Source organism: Thunnus thynnus, chromosome 2 (assembly GCF_963924715.1).
Source record: "Thunnus thynnus chromosome 2, fThuThy2.1, whole genome shotgun sequence".
NCBI lineage: Eukaryota > Metazoa > Chordata > Actinopteri > Scombriformes > Scombridae > Thunnus > Thunnus thynnus.
The window spans coordinates 24477448-24496395 of record NC_089518.1 but is presented as its reverse complement, the minus strand read 5'-3'; the positions used below and the strand labels follow the sequence as shown (position 1 = coordinate 24496395).

The 18948-nt window shown below is 38.3% G+C and overlaps 1 protein-coding gene across 3 annotated transcripts in view; it reads right to left on the bottom strand.

Moving 5' to 3' along the window:
• The window catches only part of grid2 (glutamate receptor, ionotropic, delta 2), a 229831-nt gene that overhangs the window by 120953 nt on the left and 89930 nt on the right, over positions 1-18948 (bottom strand). For all 3 annotated transcript variants that reach the window (XM_067612160.1, XM_067612168.1, XM_067612177.1), the window contains exon 7: positions 6210-6311. In XM_067612160.1, the coding sequence (XP_067468261.1) occupies positions 6210-6311 (102 nt within the window). The remainder of the gene's footprint in view (positions 1-6209; positions 6312-18948) is intronic.

The following is an 18948-nucleotide window of genomic DNA, read 5'->3' as shown; positions in this document are numbered from 1 at the left end:
ACATGAGCAGTTATTTTACACAACAAGAATGTGAAAATTGCAGAAAACCAAACCATTGGAGACACATACTTTTTTACCAGTATGGTACAAAAACAGTGTTCTGACCGGAAACATTTCTGCCTTCTGTTGTTGTTGTGAAGGCGAACCACATGCTGATAAATATACCAAAACAGATGCAACAACATGCTGTACCTAAAATCTGTCCACCTGTTTATATTCTTAGCTAAGCACTTTTTTTTGACTGTGCTTTTGGGATTCTAGGAGAAGAAAATCAAGATATACCCCTTAATTTTGTTTTGGCAGAGCTCTCCAAGTTCCCTACTCAGCTTTCTTTTTATTCACAGAGGGAACCTTGTTTAGTAATTTCTTTAAAATACCGTATAATCTATTTATCATTTAATTCAAGTGCATTAAAATGCCTGAAATCAATAATCACACCATGCAATTCAGCAGATTTGTTTTTTATTGGTTCATTTTTAAATGCACTTGGGATGGCTGACCCTTTTGTTTATCAATATCACCATGGCATCGAAAGGGCAGCTTCCTGTTGAGGTTAAATGACATCTAGCAATGCTGACATTTTAAGCAATTAAGTGAACACAGCGCAAGGAAAAACAAGATATTTTTTTAACAAGGAGAGCAGGAAGCTAGTGGGAAATTTATCTTAGAAAAGAAATACAAAATTATATTTTCATATACTGTACCTGAGTGTTTCATTGAGGAGTTTTTCTCTTTGGCTCTCATCTCTTTCACACATACCCTTTCTCCCTCACTCTTCTTTAATAAATCCCTATTGATTAGTGAAATGTTTTAGGCCAATATGTCTTGCAGATTTATGAGGGCCTGTGTGTGTTATTGACTGGCTACTGGTTGCACATTAAGCACACACATACACACACACGCAGGCTATGCTACGCATTAACTTGGCGCTTTCTAATCCTTGCTAGCTGCTGCCGTTCAATAAGCTATTAGGCAGTGAATGGACATGCATGCCAAGTCCCTCTCTCACCACAAGCATCCATCAATCAAAGCAGGAACACCCACTAACACACACACCCATACACACACACCCTCTATACTGAATACCCCCAAGTGCCACTGATTTCATCCCTATGCGGGTACTTTAAACCTTTATAAACAAACATAAACATGGTGCTGAAAACATTGGCACTGTTGTCCAGGGGAACAATAACCCAGTCGGCCATTTGCCCAGGCTCTAATACTTCCAAATACATTTCTAAGGTGAATGTTCATATCGGAAGCTCATTTCTGAGGTAAATCATGCATTACATTGACATTTTTAGAAGTTAATTGGTACTGGGGAACACAGAGGAACTCAAATGGTTTTGCCAGCATACATATGAGGGTGCAAGAATATCTTATATAAAATATTTTTCCAGTTCAAAGTTGTGTGAGTATATTCAGGACTTTCTCTCTGCAAATTCTTTATCTGAAGGGTAGGACAACAGGAGTCTTGAAGAATCTAATAAGTTAGGTAACTGTCAATCAAACTAGACGGGTGGTATATTCTTCCCAAACAATGAAAGGGGGGGAAGATTGAAAATAAATTAGCAACAGAGGCTGGTTTGATAGTCTTGAAAGGAAGGAAATTTGGCTTTTATGAATTAAAAAAAAATTGTGAAAAAATTGTTTCATTTAACTTAACAGTATATTGATTAAAATCCTAATGTAAAAATTGAACTGTTCCCTGAAAAATTGTCTCATTTAAAAACACACTGAACTTATCTGTCTTCAGTTTTCTTTTCTCTCTCTATGTTTTCCCAACAATAATTCTGGGTCATTGTGCATTGATTGCTCTTCAAGTATGCAGGCTCTGTATATACAGCGAAGAAACCCACACACACACACAAGCATGCATGCATGCGCACCCATACTGTACACATGCATGTACTGCAGATACATACACACATGCCCACCCACACAACCTTCCAAGCTAACCACATAACACACAACAAATAGCAGCAGAAAATCAATACAAAGCAAAACACTGTGCATGTGCAACTCTGTGTAGGTGTGTGTACGCGGGGGTGGGAGTGTTTGAAAGTGCTGAAAGCATGTTTGGTATTTTATCTGATTATGGTGTACTCTAGGTAAAGGACTAAGAGAACAGAATATATACAGGCAGCTCGTGTCTCTCCGGTGTCAACCCACGATTTTAGCTTAGCTCATTATTTTGTGGCAAGGGCACAGGTTGTTTGAGACAGGCGTCATTTCAATTTGGCTGTACAATACATGACAGTTTCTCCCTTCACTTACAGTAGACATCAACATGAACTGTTCCTTCACCTGACTGGGTGACCGCTGCGTGTACTGGACTGTCACTAGTCTTTTATTTTTTTTTAAACCTCTAAAACATGATGGGGAAACAGTCAAATCACTCTGAAACTATCAAGCAAAATCAGTTTTTCAATGATTCTGAATTAGAATAAAAAGTCGTTGTATTTGCAACAACATACTTAATCTATAACATCTGGTTTAAAGAGCTGTTCAATTTTTGACTTTTGAGAGGCAACGAGTCATGAAATCATCTAAACGGTTTTACTGGTTGGTCTGACTTTAAGCTGCCGGGCTCAATCAATACTGAGTCGATGGTTTCCAGACTAAAATCTTGTAACGAAAAATTACCTCGAGAGATGCTGGCTTTGTGACGTTAATCTGTCTCTCTCCCTCTCTCTTTACTCTCTGTTGTTATTTTGCTATCTCTCTCTTTCCCCTGCCACTCACCAGCTGTGATATACACCATTTGGCATCTTTCCACATCACAACGTCTCCCTCCTTCCCTAAACATATGTCTAGGATTCCTCGTCTCTTTCCTTCCATTCATCCATCAGGGCTACGATACTTCCCACTTGTCATCCTGGCAATATTATCTCACATCCCTCTACATCCAGCGATCCCTCTCTTCCATCTCCTCTTTGTCTTTCTGATATTGCTTCCATCTCTCATTCCCATCATCTCTCCTCCTCCTGTCTTAACTCTACACTAATTCCTTTGGCACAAGTTCATCCCCTGTCTTCTCTTGACTGGAAGAACCACATGTGGGCTCACTGCTGCTCGGATGTTTTTGGAGACATGATTGGGACAAGGAACAGCAATTTTTCCACAAAGACTATGTAATGGCATCTGAAGAGCCCTCTGAGGGAATGTTGGGAATGACAAAGTTGTGTGGTGATTTGCAGCACAGTGAGCATTTTCAAAGCACTCTGCGGATTTGTCTGTGAAAATGGTGTAAAATGTATTTTGAAAAGCCCTGTCAGTCTCTGCAGAAGATTAGATTTCATATTGTTACAAAAAATGAATTTCCCCTCAGTCTCTGTTTCATAAAGATGGAGGATCCATATATATCACAAAACAACAGATAAGGATAAATCCTGAACTTTGTGACTTATGATTTATGTAAAGGAGGCCTACAGATTTTTCTCTTCATCCTTCTTCCAATAGTGCAAAATTTCCAAAATGTCTGTGCTATATCCCCTGTGCTTTCGTTGGTAAAATATAACTTTTCCAGGCGCCAAAATGTCCCCAGCCAGGGACCTTTGTTGCATCTGTCTTCCTCGTTTCCCATCATCTCTCTATTATTGCTATGTAATAAAGTCATAAAATTGCACTTTTGTCAGGTCTGTACATTTTGCGTTTGCATGCCCCCATCTCATACTTTGCTGGCTTAGCTTGAACTTGAGTTTGTTATAGTGAGAGTAAAGCCATAGTTCAGTAATCATCAAGCAGTACAGTGCAATATTAGAAACTGTCCGCCCAAGAAAAACGAGGGCAAATGCCCCAAAAAAACATGAGTTGACATTCAAGTGACAAAGCCCTCTTGCTGCCGTAGGAATTATAACTCTTATCCGCCTGGAGCACATGAAACAGTGTGACGTTATTCTACAGTGACAAAGTCTGCAGGACAGGAGGAGGTTGGGGGGAGGGTGAACAAAACATTCTTTAACACGGGAAACTGCAGTCTGTTATCTGTTTCCTAGAGAAAGTCAATGGTGGTTTCTTTTAACTATGCCTGCTGTTGTTCCCTAACCATATCCAAGCTGTATTGTAACCATGATGACAAGGGCACTCTTACCTTAACGAAGTAGCATTTTTAACCCAAACGACAAAGTTTCCCCAAACCAAAATTTGTTATATTTGTGGAGCCTAACAATGCATTTTAGGCACAGTCATTTTGTTGTTATACATGTATTGGTACATTTATAATTGCAAATCAATGGGCTAGAAGAGCACAGCTAGTGATATCCTGAGAGTGTACTGGATGTACCAGTTTAAAGACATTTGAGAGGTCTTTAGATATTTTTTCTTAGTTTTTCTCTCTATACTACATAAACTGACACAAGACACAAGACTTCTCTCTCATCCTCATCCAAAAACAGCTTTCAACTACAACAACAGTTGAATGGAACCTTATAAATCACCCCATCAGTCATTATAGATTTTATAGTACGTGTGGTTACTGTGTAGTTTACTGCATGGCTTCATCAAAAGTAAAATTTTCAGGTTCATTTAGGGAAAACACTGTGAGCGCTTTTTCATTATCTCCAAAAATGTGACCTCAAGTCTAAAAAGGTACATCTTCTGCCTTTGGCTGCAGGAGCTGTATTCACAGCTTGCTACTCATAAATGTTGAGTAACACCAGAGAAATGTCGGCGCGCACTCTATAAAGTCTTCTGAAGAAAATCAAGTGCCTGTCTAGAATGCATCATTTTAATGTAACTGTTTAAAGGCTTAAAATTAAATTCACAGCTGCAAAATAAAAATTCTGGTCACATTTGTGACTACGATGGTTACACTAATGAGCACTGTGGAAAGCCATAAACACATAATTATAGTGATGTAGCCACCCCTCAGTAACATCCATTTAATAATCAATACAATGCCTGTTAATCAATAGCATTGATTTAGAGTTATTGGCCCTAATAGTGGTATGATCTCATCACTAATTAACTAATCAATAACTATTCAACAGTGTGGCTGATTAAATAGAATGAACGCATCCTTTCACAGGTCAATGTTTGTGTGTGTGTGTGTGTGTGTGTGTGTGTGTTCCTACTTGCATGCTTGTGTGTGTTACAGGGCAAGAGACACTATGCATGGTACTTTATGAGACCATTGCACCTTACAGACAGAAAACAGTTATATCAGAGCAAAAAGGGCCCGAGGCAACACAAAACAATCTGTTCCAAAGGTCCCTTTAGAAACCTTCACATCATGCACACACTCCTCCACACACACACCAACACACACCAACTTACACACACACACACACACACACACACACACACACAATCAGGATGTGCCCTCCAACCATTCTCACATAAAAAGAAAACAGTACATCCGGGTAGCATCCTGGACATTTCACACTATTTCTATCTATTTCTGTTCTCACAAGGCATCAGTCATGTAGGGTAACACACACACACACACACACACCAGAATTACATAAATGTGGATAAGCCTATAGGACCCACCCTACTGAAGACGGGAAAAAAAAGATATTCAAAAACCCAATCCATACAGTATTCTTCCTCCCTTTAAGGATGATGAAAATAAGACTGAGAAAGAAAAAAAATTAAAGATAGAAAAAGGGATAGCCACAAAGATATCTAGAATGATCTCTTTCTTCTCTGCTTCTCACTTCAAAGACTGGATATGAAGAATTTACAGCAGTGAATCTTTAAAGCATTCATGGGATGTACTCAAATCGATGCTGCAGGCGAGACAGACAGAGCTGGAGTCTCACTATCATCAAGACTCCAACAGTCTATCATCTAACTGTCAAATGTCAAAAACGAAGCTAATGAAATGATGAAAGCTTGGTCCATTTGTAAGCTCACCTTGTTATATTTTTTTTGTGTTTTGCCTTCTCTGACTCCTATCTACCGCTTAACATTGTCTCAAAAATGTTTGTCTGCCATTTTCCTTCCTTCACACAAGCTCTCCATCTGTCCCTCTCTGCATCTCCGCAGAGACTGAGTTGAATGATGGGCAGAAAACTAGACAAAAGGACAGATTTACAATCGAGCAAAAGGCTAAAGTCTGACATGCCAGCACTAGTCACAACAATTTCCAAACAGAAAGAGTAAAACTTTTTATGTCTTTTTTATGTATGTAAGTTTGGAAATCACCAGATAATAAATAAAAACATAGACATTCACATAGAGATGAACACTCTGGCCATACTCACCAAGACAGTGACGACTCGTAACACCACTCCTCTCATGTTATTTTCCAATTTCCTGTCTGTTAGCGTGCCGTTCAACCCATGAACTGGGTCCCATGTTGCCAGCTGCAATGTGCACACAGAGACACAAAACAGTTAGATTAACAGATATCGTAGGCACCAGGTTGGGTTTACCAAGTGATAAACTGCAAAAAAAGGAAAGAGGCAAATGCACTTCAAGCACTTGCACAAGATGAAACACACAAAAAAACTATAACTATAAGGATGCTTATTTAGGTACTGTAAACCAAGTTAGAACACAAACAATAAAGATGATCATTTTGCTTTAGTAATTCAGAACACAAATAAGATATTACAGCACACTCATGACAGGTACAATATCAGAGGACACCAACCTAATGACTTAAAAAACACAAATATCTATCTACCTACTGAATATTTTATCTCCCAGTGTCCTATTTTCTATTATAACCTACTTCTCTATGTACACTTACGTCAAATTGTTTACCAGAACAAGAGCTCATTTATAGTGCACTATGTACCTGTCAAAATTATGGTGATTTTCTATAATTCAAATGTGCTTTATGAATCTGACCCAGACTTCAATGTCTATCAAATTGCACCATAAACTTCCAGTCTTTTCCCCAAGACCACATTATTTAAGTCCCTAACCATATTTCCTTCATCTGTGTGCAGCTTTCTGCTTTCAATAAAATATTGTTTTTAGTTTCAAAGATCAAACTAGCTTGGTTTCCCTATAGAGGGAGAGGCAGTAAGAAATAAAAGAAGTGATTTAGCTGTCTGCTATCCAAAGACAAACACACACAAGCACACACGCACGCTGTGATACACACAAAATTGCATGGCATGATTTGTGCTTAGAAGAAAACACAAACACACCAGAGAATCAGAGGGCATGCTGCAGAGGGAAATATGGGATAATCCGTTTTCTAAAGCCTGAAGTTACTGTTGAATGTGCAATTCTTTGCCAATTCTGATCAATTCGCTTATGGGACCAATACTTACAGTAAAGCTTAGCTAAACTGGTTTCTTTTCTACACCCTGCCATTTAGTTAACATTTCATATCATGTTTGAAGTAAGTATTGTTGTAAAATACAACAGTTTAACTCACTCTACTGGTAGAATAACTTTCTTCTGAGAAGTCAGGACCAGGTTTTTACATTAGAAGCCCTTAGTCACATTCACTACCACAATATGATGACAATGTTGTGGTTGACCAACAGGTGACTGAGATAGTAAAAAAAATATTCACAGAAATTTGGTGTTTACTTAAAGGTGCTACATGATACATCCCTGCAAGTGTTTTGACTTATTCTGCCTGATTAGACCTCATCTCAGGCCTATGTGGGTGTGTACAGACTTGCTTGATGACATCTCCCTCACTCTCCTGTTGCACTTGATAAGTTGGGACCAATGAAACCCTTAGTATTCTTGTTGAAATTGGTGACCTCATCTAATTACCATCATAGCTATGTCCCAACTTGCACTGAAGTCTAATCAACCATAACTGAAAACACCTGTATAGTTGTGCAGGGGCTTCAAAAAGGTATGTTCCAACAAGGGTATTATTTCCCTTTAAAGGCTCTGCACAGCCATGGTCCACCCACTCAGTGTTATTTACCAGATTAGACCCCTTCTCAGGTAAAGTACGTGTGGGAATGTGCAGACATGCAGTTTGATTGCCATCTCTCTGACCTTCCTTTACATTTCGTTGCACCTGTCAGGTGGGAAATATTACACCTTTATCATTTTTATTAGTAAAAAGAGCCCAGTGACCTCACATAATTCCCTGCACAGCTTCACCCACCCTCGATGTGAGCAGAGGTCTCATCCGCTAGAATCACCTGTGAGAGTGTGCAGGGAGTTTAAATATATTGTACAATATTATTCTAATTATCATTACAACATTGCTCAAAATTCACTGATGTACTGCTTGTCTGTCTGTATTTATGTAACTGACACAGACCGACAGCCAGGTAGATTGTACCACATGTTATCCTTGTTTCAGCCTGGAGGGGGAGATGTGGAGCTAAACTGTGAGTCTGATTCCTCTCCCACACACACAAAATCTGTATCCCCTTTTTTTGTTCTTTCTCTATTTTTTAAAATGCAGAAAACAGAGGCATTTGTAATCTTCTGGTTCTCTGAGGATGAGCCAACTAACCTTTATTTTATAACACAGAAGAACCACTGCTGTGTTCTTATCATTACAATCTCAGTGTCAATACGGCCCTTGATCACAGTGTGTGAATGTGTATGTGTGCACACACGACTCTATACGCACAGATGCTGCCTGTAACCCATCCTTGTTATCACATATGTGCATCTATGTGCGTGCCTACAGTAGATGAACAAACATGAGAAAGGGGGTGGATGTGAAGTGAAAAAAAACAGAAAGGACTCACAAAAAAGAGACAGACAGGACACACGTGAGAAGGCAAATGATAACATGAAAAAGGTAGAGAGACACCAAGGGCGAGAGAAACAGAGACGGGGAGAGATGAGGAGCAGACAGCAGACAAACAAGATACCGATACGTGGTGAGAAGAGATGATGAGAGACATTGTAAAAGGTGAATTTACAGCACAGCAGCTGTTCTAAGTGCTTGTAAAAATGTGAGCGTGTATAATCAATGAAACATTAGCGGTGCAGCCAAATGCCACCAAGAGAGGCCTATAGCATGCATGGAGAGGTTTCCACTTCACATTCACCAAACACCAGCAGGACAAACACATTCATTCCATCCAAGTATGCACTCATACAATATAAACACCTGTAAGAACTGATGTAGGCACGCGTACGCATCATTTAAGCCAAGAGATGAAAAAAATAAGGAGTATATGGACACATGAGAAAACAGTGCACAGTGAAAAAGGCAAAGACTAGCCTATGTTTTAGACTGGCTAAAAATACATTTAAAAAAAAAAAAGAAGAAAAAACCAGAACTCACACATACAAACACATGCAACAAATTATACATTGTAAATCACTTTTTCAGCAACTATTTTGATCAGCTCCGACTGTCTTTGGATGAAGCTGAGGAGTAAAATTACATTACATAACTGTGACAGGGTGGACTTTTTTCACAATTACACTGTGACATACTGAAAGCTCACCAGGAAGCAGGTACAAATACAAGTAAATGCTTGTAAGCAACAACGTCAACACACACATTGGGCCTCATATGTGTGCAGAAATGTTCTTACTTTGCGCACAATATAAGTGTGGACGCAAAATTACCATTGGATCAATGACATGTGCGCGCTGGCAAATTTTGTTCTTACCACCGTGCGTATGTTAGTAAATCAGAATCATTCTAAATTGACAGGCGTGTGCCCGCTATCTGTAATTAGCGTACTACCACGCCCCCATTTCTCTATATAAGGATCATACATACATACATACATATATATAATTTCATTACATTTATGATGATGAATTATGGATTACAATATCTTAGCTATTAATTGTATAATTAGTGAATAAATAGTGTATTCATAGCAATTTCACACTTATAAATGCTGTATATGTAGGCGCAATCATTTTTTAAATAATTGTGGTTTGTAATATACTGTTAACATCGAATAAATATTGACTATATCATCTTTAAGACTGTGGGATGTTTATGATTTGTGCGTACGTATGGTCTAAGGCTGTTCTAAGTTTGTTTGCAGAGTAAGAACAAATTCAGTTAAGAGCATATGATGAGTCTCGGATTTGTGCTTAAAACATTCATACGCATGTTGTAAGCAAAGATTTGTGTGTACACACTGCTTGTGAATGAGGCACATTGTGAGCACAAAATAAACAAGTCACACATGCAGACATGGATACAACAGACACATGTCTGTGCTGTCTCTTGTCTGTCCTTCACTAACATGCAAAAGTGTTGAACACTACAGTTGGCACACTAAAAGTCTGTTGGTTTGCAAAACATACTTTGAAAGAAAGCTCTTTTTTACCAGTTCAATTTTCCAAAGTTCAATAAAACAAACAAGAAAAATAGGAGAACTAGAAGAAGAAATAGAAAAGAACAAAACAAACAAACAGTCAATCTAATGCAACCTATTGTAAGTTTCTATAACAGCAACGTTTAGCTTGGAGACAGAGAAACTGTGTACTCAACCACCAGAGTTTTTGAAGTGGACCAGGGGAATTGTTTCGACTGAAAAGTGAAAACAGGGATGGATAAATAAAACATGACAAATGCAAATTGAAATGGTGTTGTAGAGCAGTGCGTGTTCCCCTATCAGCCAACTGAGTTGTTTACTTCCTGGAATCTTGACCCGGTCTTTTGATAGCGTGGCTTATTTGTGACAAAGCCCTGAGGAAAATGTAATGAATAGCCAAATGTAAGTAAGTGAACCAGGAAACACACCTGCCACTGTGTTTTAAACCTGTGTTGAGCAGTTAAGCTGAATGGCACTAAGCCTGACTGTATTTTCAGTTGGTGTGAATGGATATGGGTAAGATTTACAGATAATGACATAGTTACAAAATCAAATCGGTGCAGTTTTGTTTTTAATGGCTTCTGCACTGCCTCTTTAAGACACAAATTGTCAGTTTACCCTCAAGCAAGGCACTTACTATTGACTCCTTTGCACTGCATAATTAAAACAAGAGCTCTACAGGAATACCTGAAAAACGATGTTGGTCTCTGTGAAACCAGCTATCAGTCAATGAGAAAACATCTGTTTTAGGTTTAGATGAGGTGATAAATCCCTCAGCTACATTTAGCAAAGTTAAGACTGCAATTTGCAGATGTGAAAAGCGAATATCAAAGAAAATTTAGCAATCAACATTCTCTAATGGCTCGTAATCAAGGTAGTTGGGCTGCATTTCCCTGTGTTATAAGTCAATAAGATGAGACACATCAGTCAACATCACTGAGCACTTCACAGAAGCTATCAATTAGAGCCAGGCTGGCTTTGTTAGCAACTGTATAGTAAACGCATGTGACTTCAGCCATTCACACACAGCAATGCATGCTCATACACGCACATTCTGCAATAGAGACACATCTAATTTTACTTTTCCACTCTCACATGGATTGGCATAATACCTTGTGAATTTTCAGTGGTATGATTCAATGACTTAATGAGTTATTGCCAGGCACTGAGATAATGGTCCAATTTCTGGAGGTGAAAATTAAGGTGAATTTGAAATGAATATAAGATATATTACCAAAACTGCCTGTTCTAAACATGTACTGTACTGTATTGAAGAGCACTGACAGACATATTATTTAGCATTATGATATATTACTGTATGTTTTGTAATCTCTGCTTTAATCAGCCACCTCATTTATTCCTCTTAAAAAATAATACTTTTATCTATTATAGACTATCATAAGTTGTGCATAGACATGTCGACATTGCTGCAATTTCTTGGTCACCTATAGAAGTTCATAAAAGATATAAAATGTCCTTTAACATAATGTATGTTAATTTCCATTTTACAGACCACCTTATAAGCGTGAGGGGTTTATTTTAGTCATTACTATGGATAAGGAATGAAAGAGGAAGAAGAGAAAAAAAGAGAGAGAGAGAGAGAGAGAGAGAGAGAGAGAGAGAGAGAGAGAGAGAGAGAGAGCGAGAGCGAGAGAGAGAGGGGAGATGGTAAGTCAAAATGAAATGGAAGAACCTCTCTGTAATATTTCAGCAAAATTGGTTATGCTACATTATCTGAATATCAATATTTCCACTCTATATTTATATTGTTTTGACTTTCATATAACAGGGAATTGTGAAGGCAGCCTTGAATGTGCGTGTGGACATGCACATGTGAGTCAGGAGCTAAAATGGCAGCCTGGCTAGCAGAGTGGCCCACTGCTTCTGCTTATCTCCACAGCTCCAGATAAGGGCTCATTTCCCCCCGACAGTATGAAATAAATGTGCATTTGTGGGTGTGTGTGTGTGTGTGTTTGTGTGGGTGTGTGTGCATGTTAAGTGGATGACCCACTGCGTCTAGACCGTTACCATGTAGACACAGGCTTCAAAACACTGCTATTAGCATCCCACTATGCCCTTCTTCCTATGCATCTGGTATGCATCTCTTTTTTTTCTTTCTTTATTTCCCTATGTTGTTCATTTACTGCTCTCTGATCAGTCTTTATTGCTTTCTGTTCTTTCTGACTTTTAACCCAAGTGCGTTCTTTCTGTCTGGGTCTATAATTCTCTCCACTCTCTCATCTTACATCTATTTTCTCTGCAACAACTTTGGTTATTTTAATCACTTCGATCAGATTCACTCTCATTTGCTTGTGTGCATAACCCCGCACAAATACTGTATGGATAGATGCAGAGATCTAACCTAATATATCGTGGCCTATCAGATTCAACAACTTTCTATAGAACAATATTGTAATATGATTAAAATATATTTGCCTGCCAATGACAATGGTCCATAACAAAGCTTTTTTAAAGCTAGCTAACACATAAGCTAAGACCCTATGGATTGCTACTATTGCCAGAAGACTGCACTTTGATATAAAGTCTTTCAGAGCAAAGCTAGTTAGAAGTTACATTGTCTATATTGTGATAATGATGACAATAATTGAATTCACTCAGAATTAATAAGATAATTTCACTCCAAATGGCATTGTTAAATACATGAAAAAGACAAAGAAAACGGGCACCGAATTTCCAACTTGTGGTTAACAGCAGTGGGTTGTAACTTGTCTCCTGCTAAGCTAACTCAGCTGGCGTTACCTATACAGAGAGCGTCTGGTGCTAGCTTCTTTGCTAATGTACTCACACTGTTAGTATAAATTGAAAGCTTTCAAGAGATTTGAAAATGTCGATCAGTTACTGTATTAAAAAAGAAAACAAATTTGACTCAGGCAGTTTAATGATGGATAAAATTAAGAGGAAAAAACAACTCATTCAATTTTGATGTTTGTAAAGCCATCAAGAAATACATGTGGGTATTTGTGCTCCTTTTTTGCAGTCATTAGAATCCTCATATCTATTGTGATGGCAATAAACAGAGAAACAATTCAACATGTTGCATTGTTAAATTGTGGCTTTAATGTTTTAGGCTATGTGCTTCTCAGGGGGAATCACTGTTGCATCTGTAGGAACAAACAGATATTCAAGCAATGTGATATAAATAAGTGTTGATTTATGCATATCGCTCTCACTAGCGGCAGATGTTGTCATTTTGCAGAAGTGATAAGTGAGATTTTGTATGTCTCACAGCGGGGTATTATGTTTTCATCACGACTTGATGTTAGTTCATGTTGTTCATTGCTTCCTCTAGTCATTTGTTTTCATTAACTTTTTTTGTTTTTGCTAACTTTGCAACTAAGATTCATATTTTTTTCCTTCAGGGAACTCAAGGGAATGATGGTTTGTACTGGTGGTTAATTTGTCCACCTGTGATTTGTGGATATAATACACCTGCTTTTAATTAGTATTTGTAATTAAGCAACATAGTAAATAATGGTATTTGTTTCCGTAAATAGAGGGGAAAAAATGATGCAACTGATATGAGATCATGGGTTCTAGCTCAGTAAAGATGAAACACACACACAGATATTGTTTTGTTTTTGACTTGACAAGCAGCCTACATTTTCATCACACTGAAAAAAGGGGATATACTTCAGTCATCTTCCCACCTCCTCCATCATCGTGACCACCTGACACTTACATACAGTACACACACACACACACGCACGCAGATCTCGGACACTTCAAAGGATGTGTAAGCACACACATTTAAAATAAATTGGACCATCGACCGGTGCTGTGTGGGGGCCAGAAGAGTCATTTACTGTGCAACAAATCCTTTCACTCAACAGAACTCACCCACCCAACCTACACACACACTTAGATAAACACGTACCACACATTTTGGACACACAATCAAACAGCATGAAAGTATCCTCTAGCCTAAAAGGCATCTCACAATCACTGAGAGGTGTTTTGAGGCTTCATGCATCTCTCATTTTCACTCACTCCCAGTGGCAAACATCAAAGCACACTGTGACTTTTGGTCTAATTGTTATATACATGACTTATAAAGATTCAAAACACAATCAATACCAGGTGACATTTTGGAGTGAAGGAGCTGGGAACAGTGCCTGCAGCTCTGGCAGAGATTAGCAGCTGGGACAAAGTCAATATGTACCAGAAGTTGTAAAGAGTAAAACTAACAAAAAAAAAGTATGAATAAATGTTAAAAAGGTATGTCTACATTTCTGTCCTACACTGCCTAAAATTCTTGCTTGTAGACAAAAAAGCAGCTCCCCATGAAATGAGACCAAGGCAATTGCCTTATTAGCTGCTGCACTTCCCCACACACAACACCATCAGCTCCACCAGTGGAGGGAGAGATTTGATTTTGGGCTTTATGCAGTTCAATATTGAATTGTACACTTTTACTCTTATCTCCGACTATAGTAGTTTATCTCTTTCTCTTCACCAACAGCTGGGAAAATACAAAATGATTTTCCACCTCTCCATTCATAAACTATATCTCTTTTTTCTGAGCTAACCTTGTTTCATCTGCCAAACCCTGGTGTGTCACTTCCATCCTCTGTAGCTCTGTAACACTCCTTCTGTCGTCTCTGCCAAACACTCATATGTCTGCCATCGCAGTAAAGAGACAGTAGCCAGGCACGAACATAGACAAGCTGCTGAGCAGTTTCACTACTCCTGTCTCCCACTCCCTCCTCTGATGTCGCCCCCCCCCCCCCCCCCCACCCCCACCTCCTACTCTTTCTCCCCTGCCGATGAGCAACATGTGTGTCAGTGCAGTCTCCAAACAGCTTGCAAGCCGAGCCTTCCTTCTGTCCTCTCCCCTCTCTTCCTTTCCTCCAATCCCTCTTCTAATTCTTTTTTGCCCACAGACCCTTTCCCCATCCCTCCCTCTGTGTCACCATCGTTTGACAGAGAGGGGACAGCTTGTTGCAGCGAGCAGTCCCGGCTGCACAAGTATCACTGCTCTGCACCACCGGCTGCCTAATCTCCACCGCATAGTCTGTGTGCAAGTCCACCCTGCTCCTTCATGAAAAGTAGTTCCCTTCAAAGTGGGTAGGCTCTATTCTGTTCCATTCTGCAGTCTGATTTTAGAGAATAAATGAACACAAAATGTATGTGTGAATGTTTGTCCATGCAGGTCTGCATCCTATATCCATTTCTGTGTCTGTCTCATTTAATTTCACAAACTCTATTCACTTAATTCCTGCCCTTTTGGCACACTTTTTTTTAATCATTTTGTGCTAAGTTATTGGTATGATGAAATTATAAAGGATAAAAAATAAGTATGCCCTATTACAATCATTTTTTATAATAAGACTACCACCTGGAAAGCAATTATATTTGAAAAAGTCACTCGGGCGAAGTTCTGCCCAATTGCCTTCTCCTCTAATCGAATTGGATTTCAGGAAAACAATTAGAACAGCAAAAGAAATATTGCTGGCAAATTACTGATAAACGGTGTAATATGCAAGCTATTAATGTAAAAGGAAACATTGTCCACCAGAAAGGCTTGATTTTTTCCACCAGTGTTGCATTATCTCTTCAATACACAGAAAAAAAAAAATCTTTAAAATAATTTAAAAACTCCACAGAGCGGCTACTGGCCGTACACACATACACACAAACAAAGAATATTAGTGTACAGTGTACATTGCTATGACAACTGAAACCCATAGTTCACTCATAATACAATATGTAACAACTTCATGAGAATTAGGGAAAAAATCAACAGATCCAAGAATCTGAAGCACATTATCTTTAGCTCCTCCATGATTAACAGATGGATGGGAATTTGATTACAGCTTTGGTCAGGAATTCATTCTAATTCAGAGCGTTTTTTCCACCAGAATGTCACCTCGGGCAGCGTTACTGTCCTTCAATCATTTAACTGCCTTTGGAATAACTCCACAAGGTAACATCAAATGGAATAATAAATTACACTTTGATCTCACAGGGCCTTACTTTAACCAATTCTGACTGGATTTGCCTATGAGAAAGTGATGATGGGCCTGATTTATATTGTATATATTATGAGGGCCTCCTATGGCTTCACATCTGTATGTCTGAATTGACATTAGTCTGACTTGAACTACTCTCTGAGAATTTGGAGACTTAAGTGTATGTCGATATATATATATATATATATATTTTAAATTAATTGTCCATTGGTAAAATAAAAAAAATAATTTTCTTTGGTTTTTTGTTTTGTTTTTTTTCTATTGGCTAACCAGAAATCCTGTGTGGCTGACACAGCCCCTACCAACAAATTCCTGGTATTGTCCTTGTGCCCCATAATGTTTTATGATACCCATTAGATAACCATAACAACAGGCCATTTTCACCGGTTAGCTCCTCCTGACTGCTAATCAGCGCATACTGTCTGACTGAAATGAAATGCATACATTTGGTTCATGACATCACCTGATCGACAAAGCTTTAGAAAATTGAGTGTGAGCTTCTTATGAGGGATGTGGTGACAGCCTGCATGTAAAACACATTCTAGATACTCAAAGAATTTGTGGACTGAATCATTGATTTTCAATTGCAAGTAATACTCTCAGTTTACAACTAAGATGCATGACCTTACTGAAAAGAAAGAATCAAAGAATAAATGCAGCAACCCTCCGAAAACCATGTTTCAGAAATATCTTTACTCTTACATAAAAGCCAGTGAATGTGATGTATCTTTTAAGAATATAGATTTCTTTTTCATACCAAGAAATTCTTGCAGTCCTACCCAGAGCAGTGTTTTAGGTGAGTAAGGGAAGGGGCATATAAATTTAAGTCAGTGTTTGGATTTGGCACAGGTGTGAAACATTGTTATATAACATATATTGTTAAACAAGTTAAAGGTTTGAATGGGGCCCTATATGAATACGAAAGTGGCATTTCCCTGTATGCCTTGCAGTGGTGTGCATATGTGAGCAGTAATAAGAGTGGGAGTGTGTTGATGGGAGATGATCTGTTCAGGACCTGATGTATGAGACTGTACAATGCATGCTACGAACTTGGCTTCTTCCCCAGAATTTTTGTGCTTTCTCATCTCATAGGTTCCAATGGATCATAGTCGTGGACCTGGGCCTGGTTATGGATCACAGGCTTCCATGGACCGTGGCTACAACAGACCCCGTGCTGCCATGGTCCTGCTTGATGCCAACACTTGCTATTATTATTATTATTGTTATATTTCTATTATTAGTATTGTTGTTGTTGTTATTGTTATTATTGTACTTAGATGATGTTTTGGTCTTTAAATACACACAATTCAAAATTACTTCTTTAATACGCTTTTAAATTCCAAACTTCTAATGAGTAAATAATTAAATACTGTGTTATCATTTAATTTAGTGTCTATTTTTAATTGAATAACAAGGAAATGTTTTATCAGTTATTGCCTTAATAAATAAAAACATCTCTTTCAACAAATATATATATGTTCCATGGACATCTCTTTGGAAACAAATGCAATATAAATTAATGTTAAGGCGTTTATATAATTAGCGTGTTTGTTTTTCCTGTCTGCGTTTATTGCTTTTGTCTTTTATACTCTTTGACAGGGGTACTGAGAAAAAAGAAGGGCAGAAAGAGGCAGATAGAAACCAAGTGAGAACTGGAGAGGTGAAAAGTAAGAGAAAGACTTTGGGGAAAAAAAAAATTGGTTATTTAAAAAAAGAAAAATGTTCTCTGCCACTGCTTTCAGTCTCCCCACAGGAAAATGAGGTAAGAGATGTCAGGCAGTGCAGTATAATGATGAGCAGGCTGATAGAAGGCTGCTGAAGGGTTGAGGATCCAGTGGGGAGTACAAGTTTGACCTGATACAGGTTACCTGCAAAGTTCTTCAGTACTGTTAATGAGAGGAAAAGTTCTCAACTTTATTTGTCTGTTGTCTCTTTCACTTTTATATCATTCCCCATCCACTTCCTTACATCATCTCTCCATGCCTGTATATCTGTCTGGTGTTTGGGATAAGTGTAGACAGGTAGGCATATGTCTCTATTGAGGTATTTAGGTCTCACTCTGATCTCTGCAATCACACCCAGGCATCCATAAATTGCTACCTTACTCTAGTGTGGTAGTGTGTATGTAATATTTAAACCTGTGGCTTGGTAAGTGGCATTTCTCTCCTGTTTTATCTGTTCAGTAAGACTTCATATGAATTTGTTGAAGAAGCAGAGAACATGGCTGCAAATGTATGCACATACACACATGAAACCCTCCCACGATACACGCACGCACATACAGTCTGACATAATCATGCATGTACAGATGAAGAAGTAAATCCATAGGGACTGTTAAGTGATGTTAAGCACAGCAGGAATAATCTGAAGTCAGTGAATACCACTGGGTTTTAAATTTTACATGCACATACATGTGGAGTTATTATACATGCACATATGGTATATGGTGAGATATCATAATGGAATTCAATGTACAGTGAGTCTTTGGTTTTAAACCATCAGAGAAACATGTTCACCATAATTTTACTTTTATCTTAACAACCCTTTTGAATTTTGTTATAGGAATCTAAAAAAGTCACATACTTTCAGCAATTAAGCCACTAGCATGGACATGTTTTCTTAAGAATAATTAGACCATCCATCTGGATCATCACTAAAACTTTGTGAACCCCTATCTTAAAGAAGTAGAGAGCTATGATTATGCCAAAACCTTTTTGCAGGTTTTGAATAAAAAACCTTGAGGTATATGGATTTCTATTTTTTAAGCAGACTGCACCAGG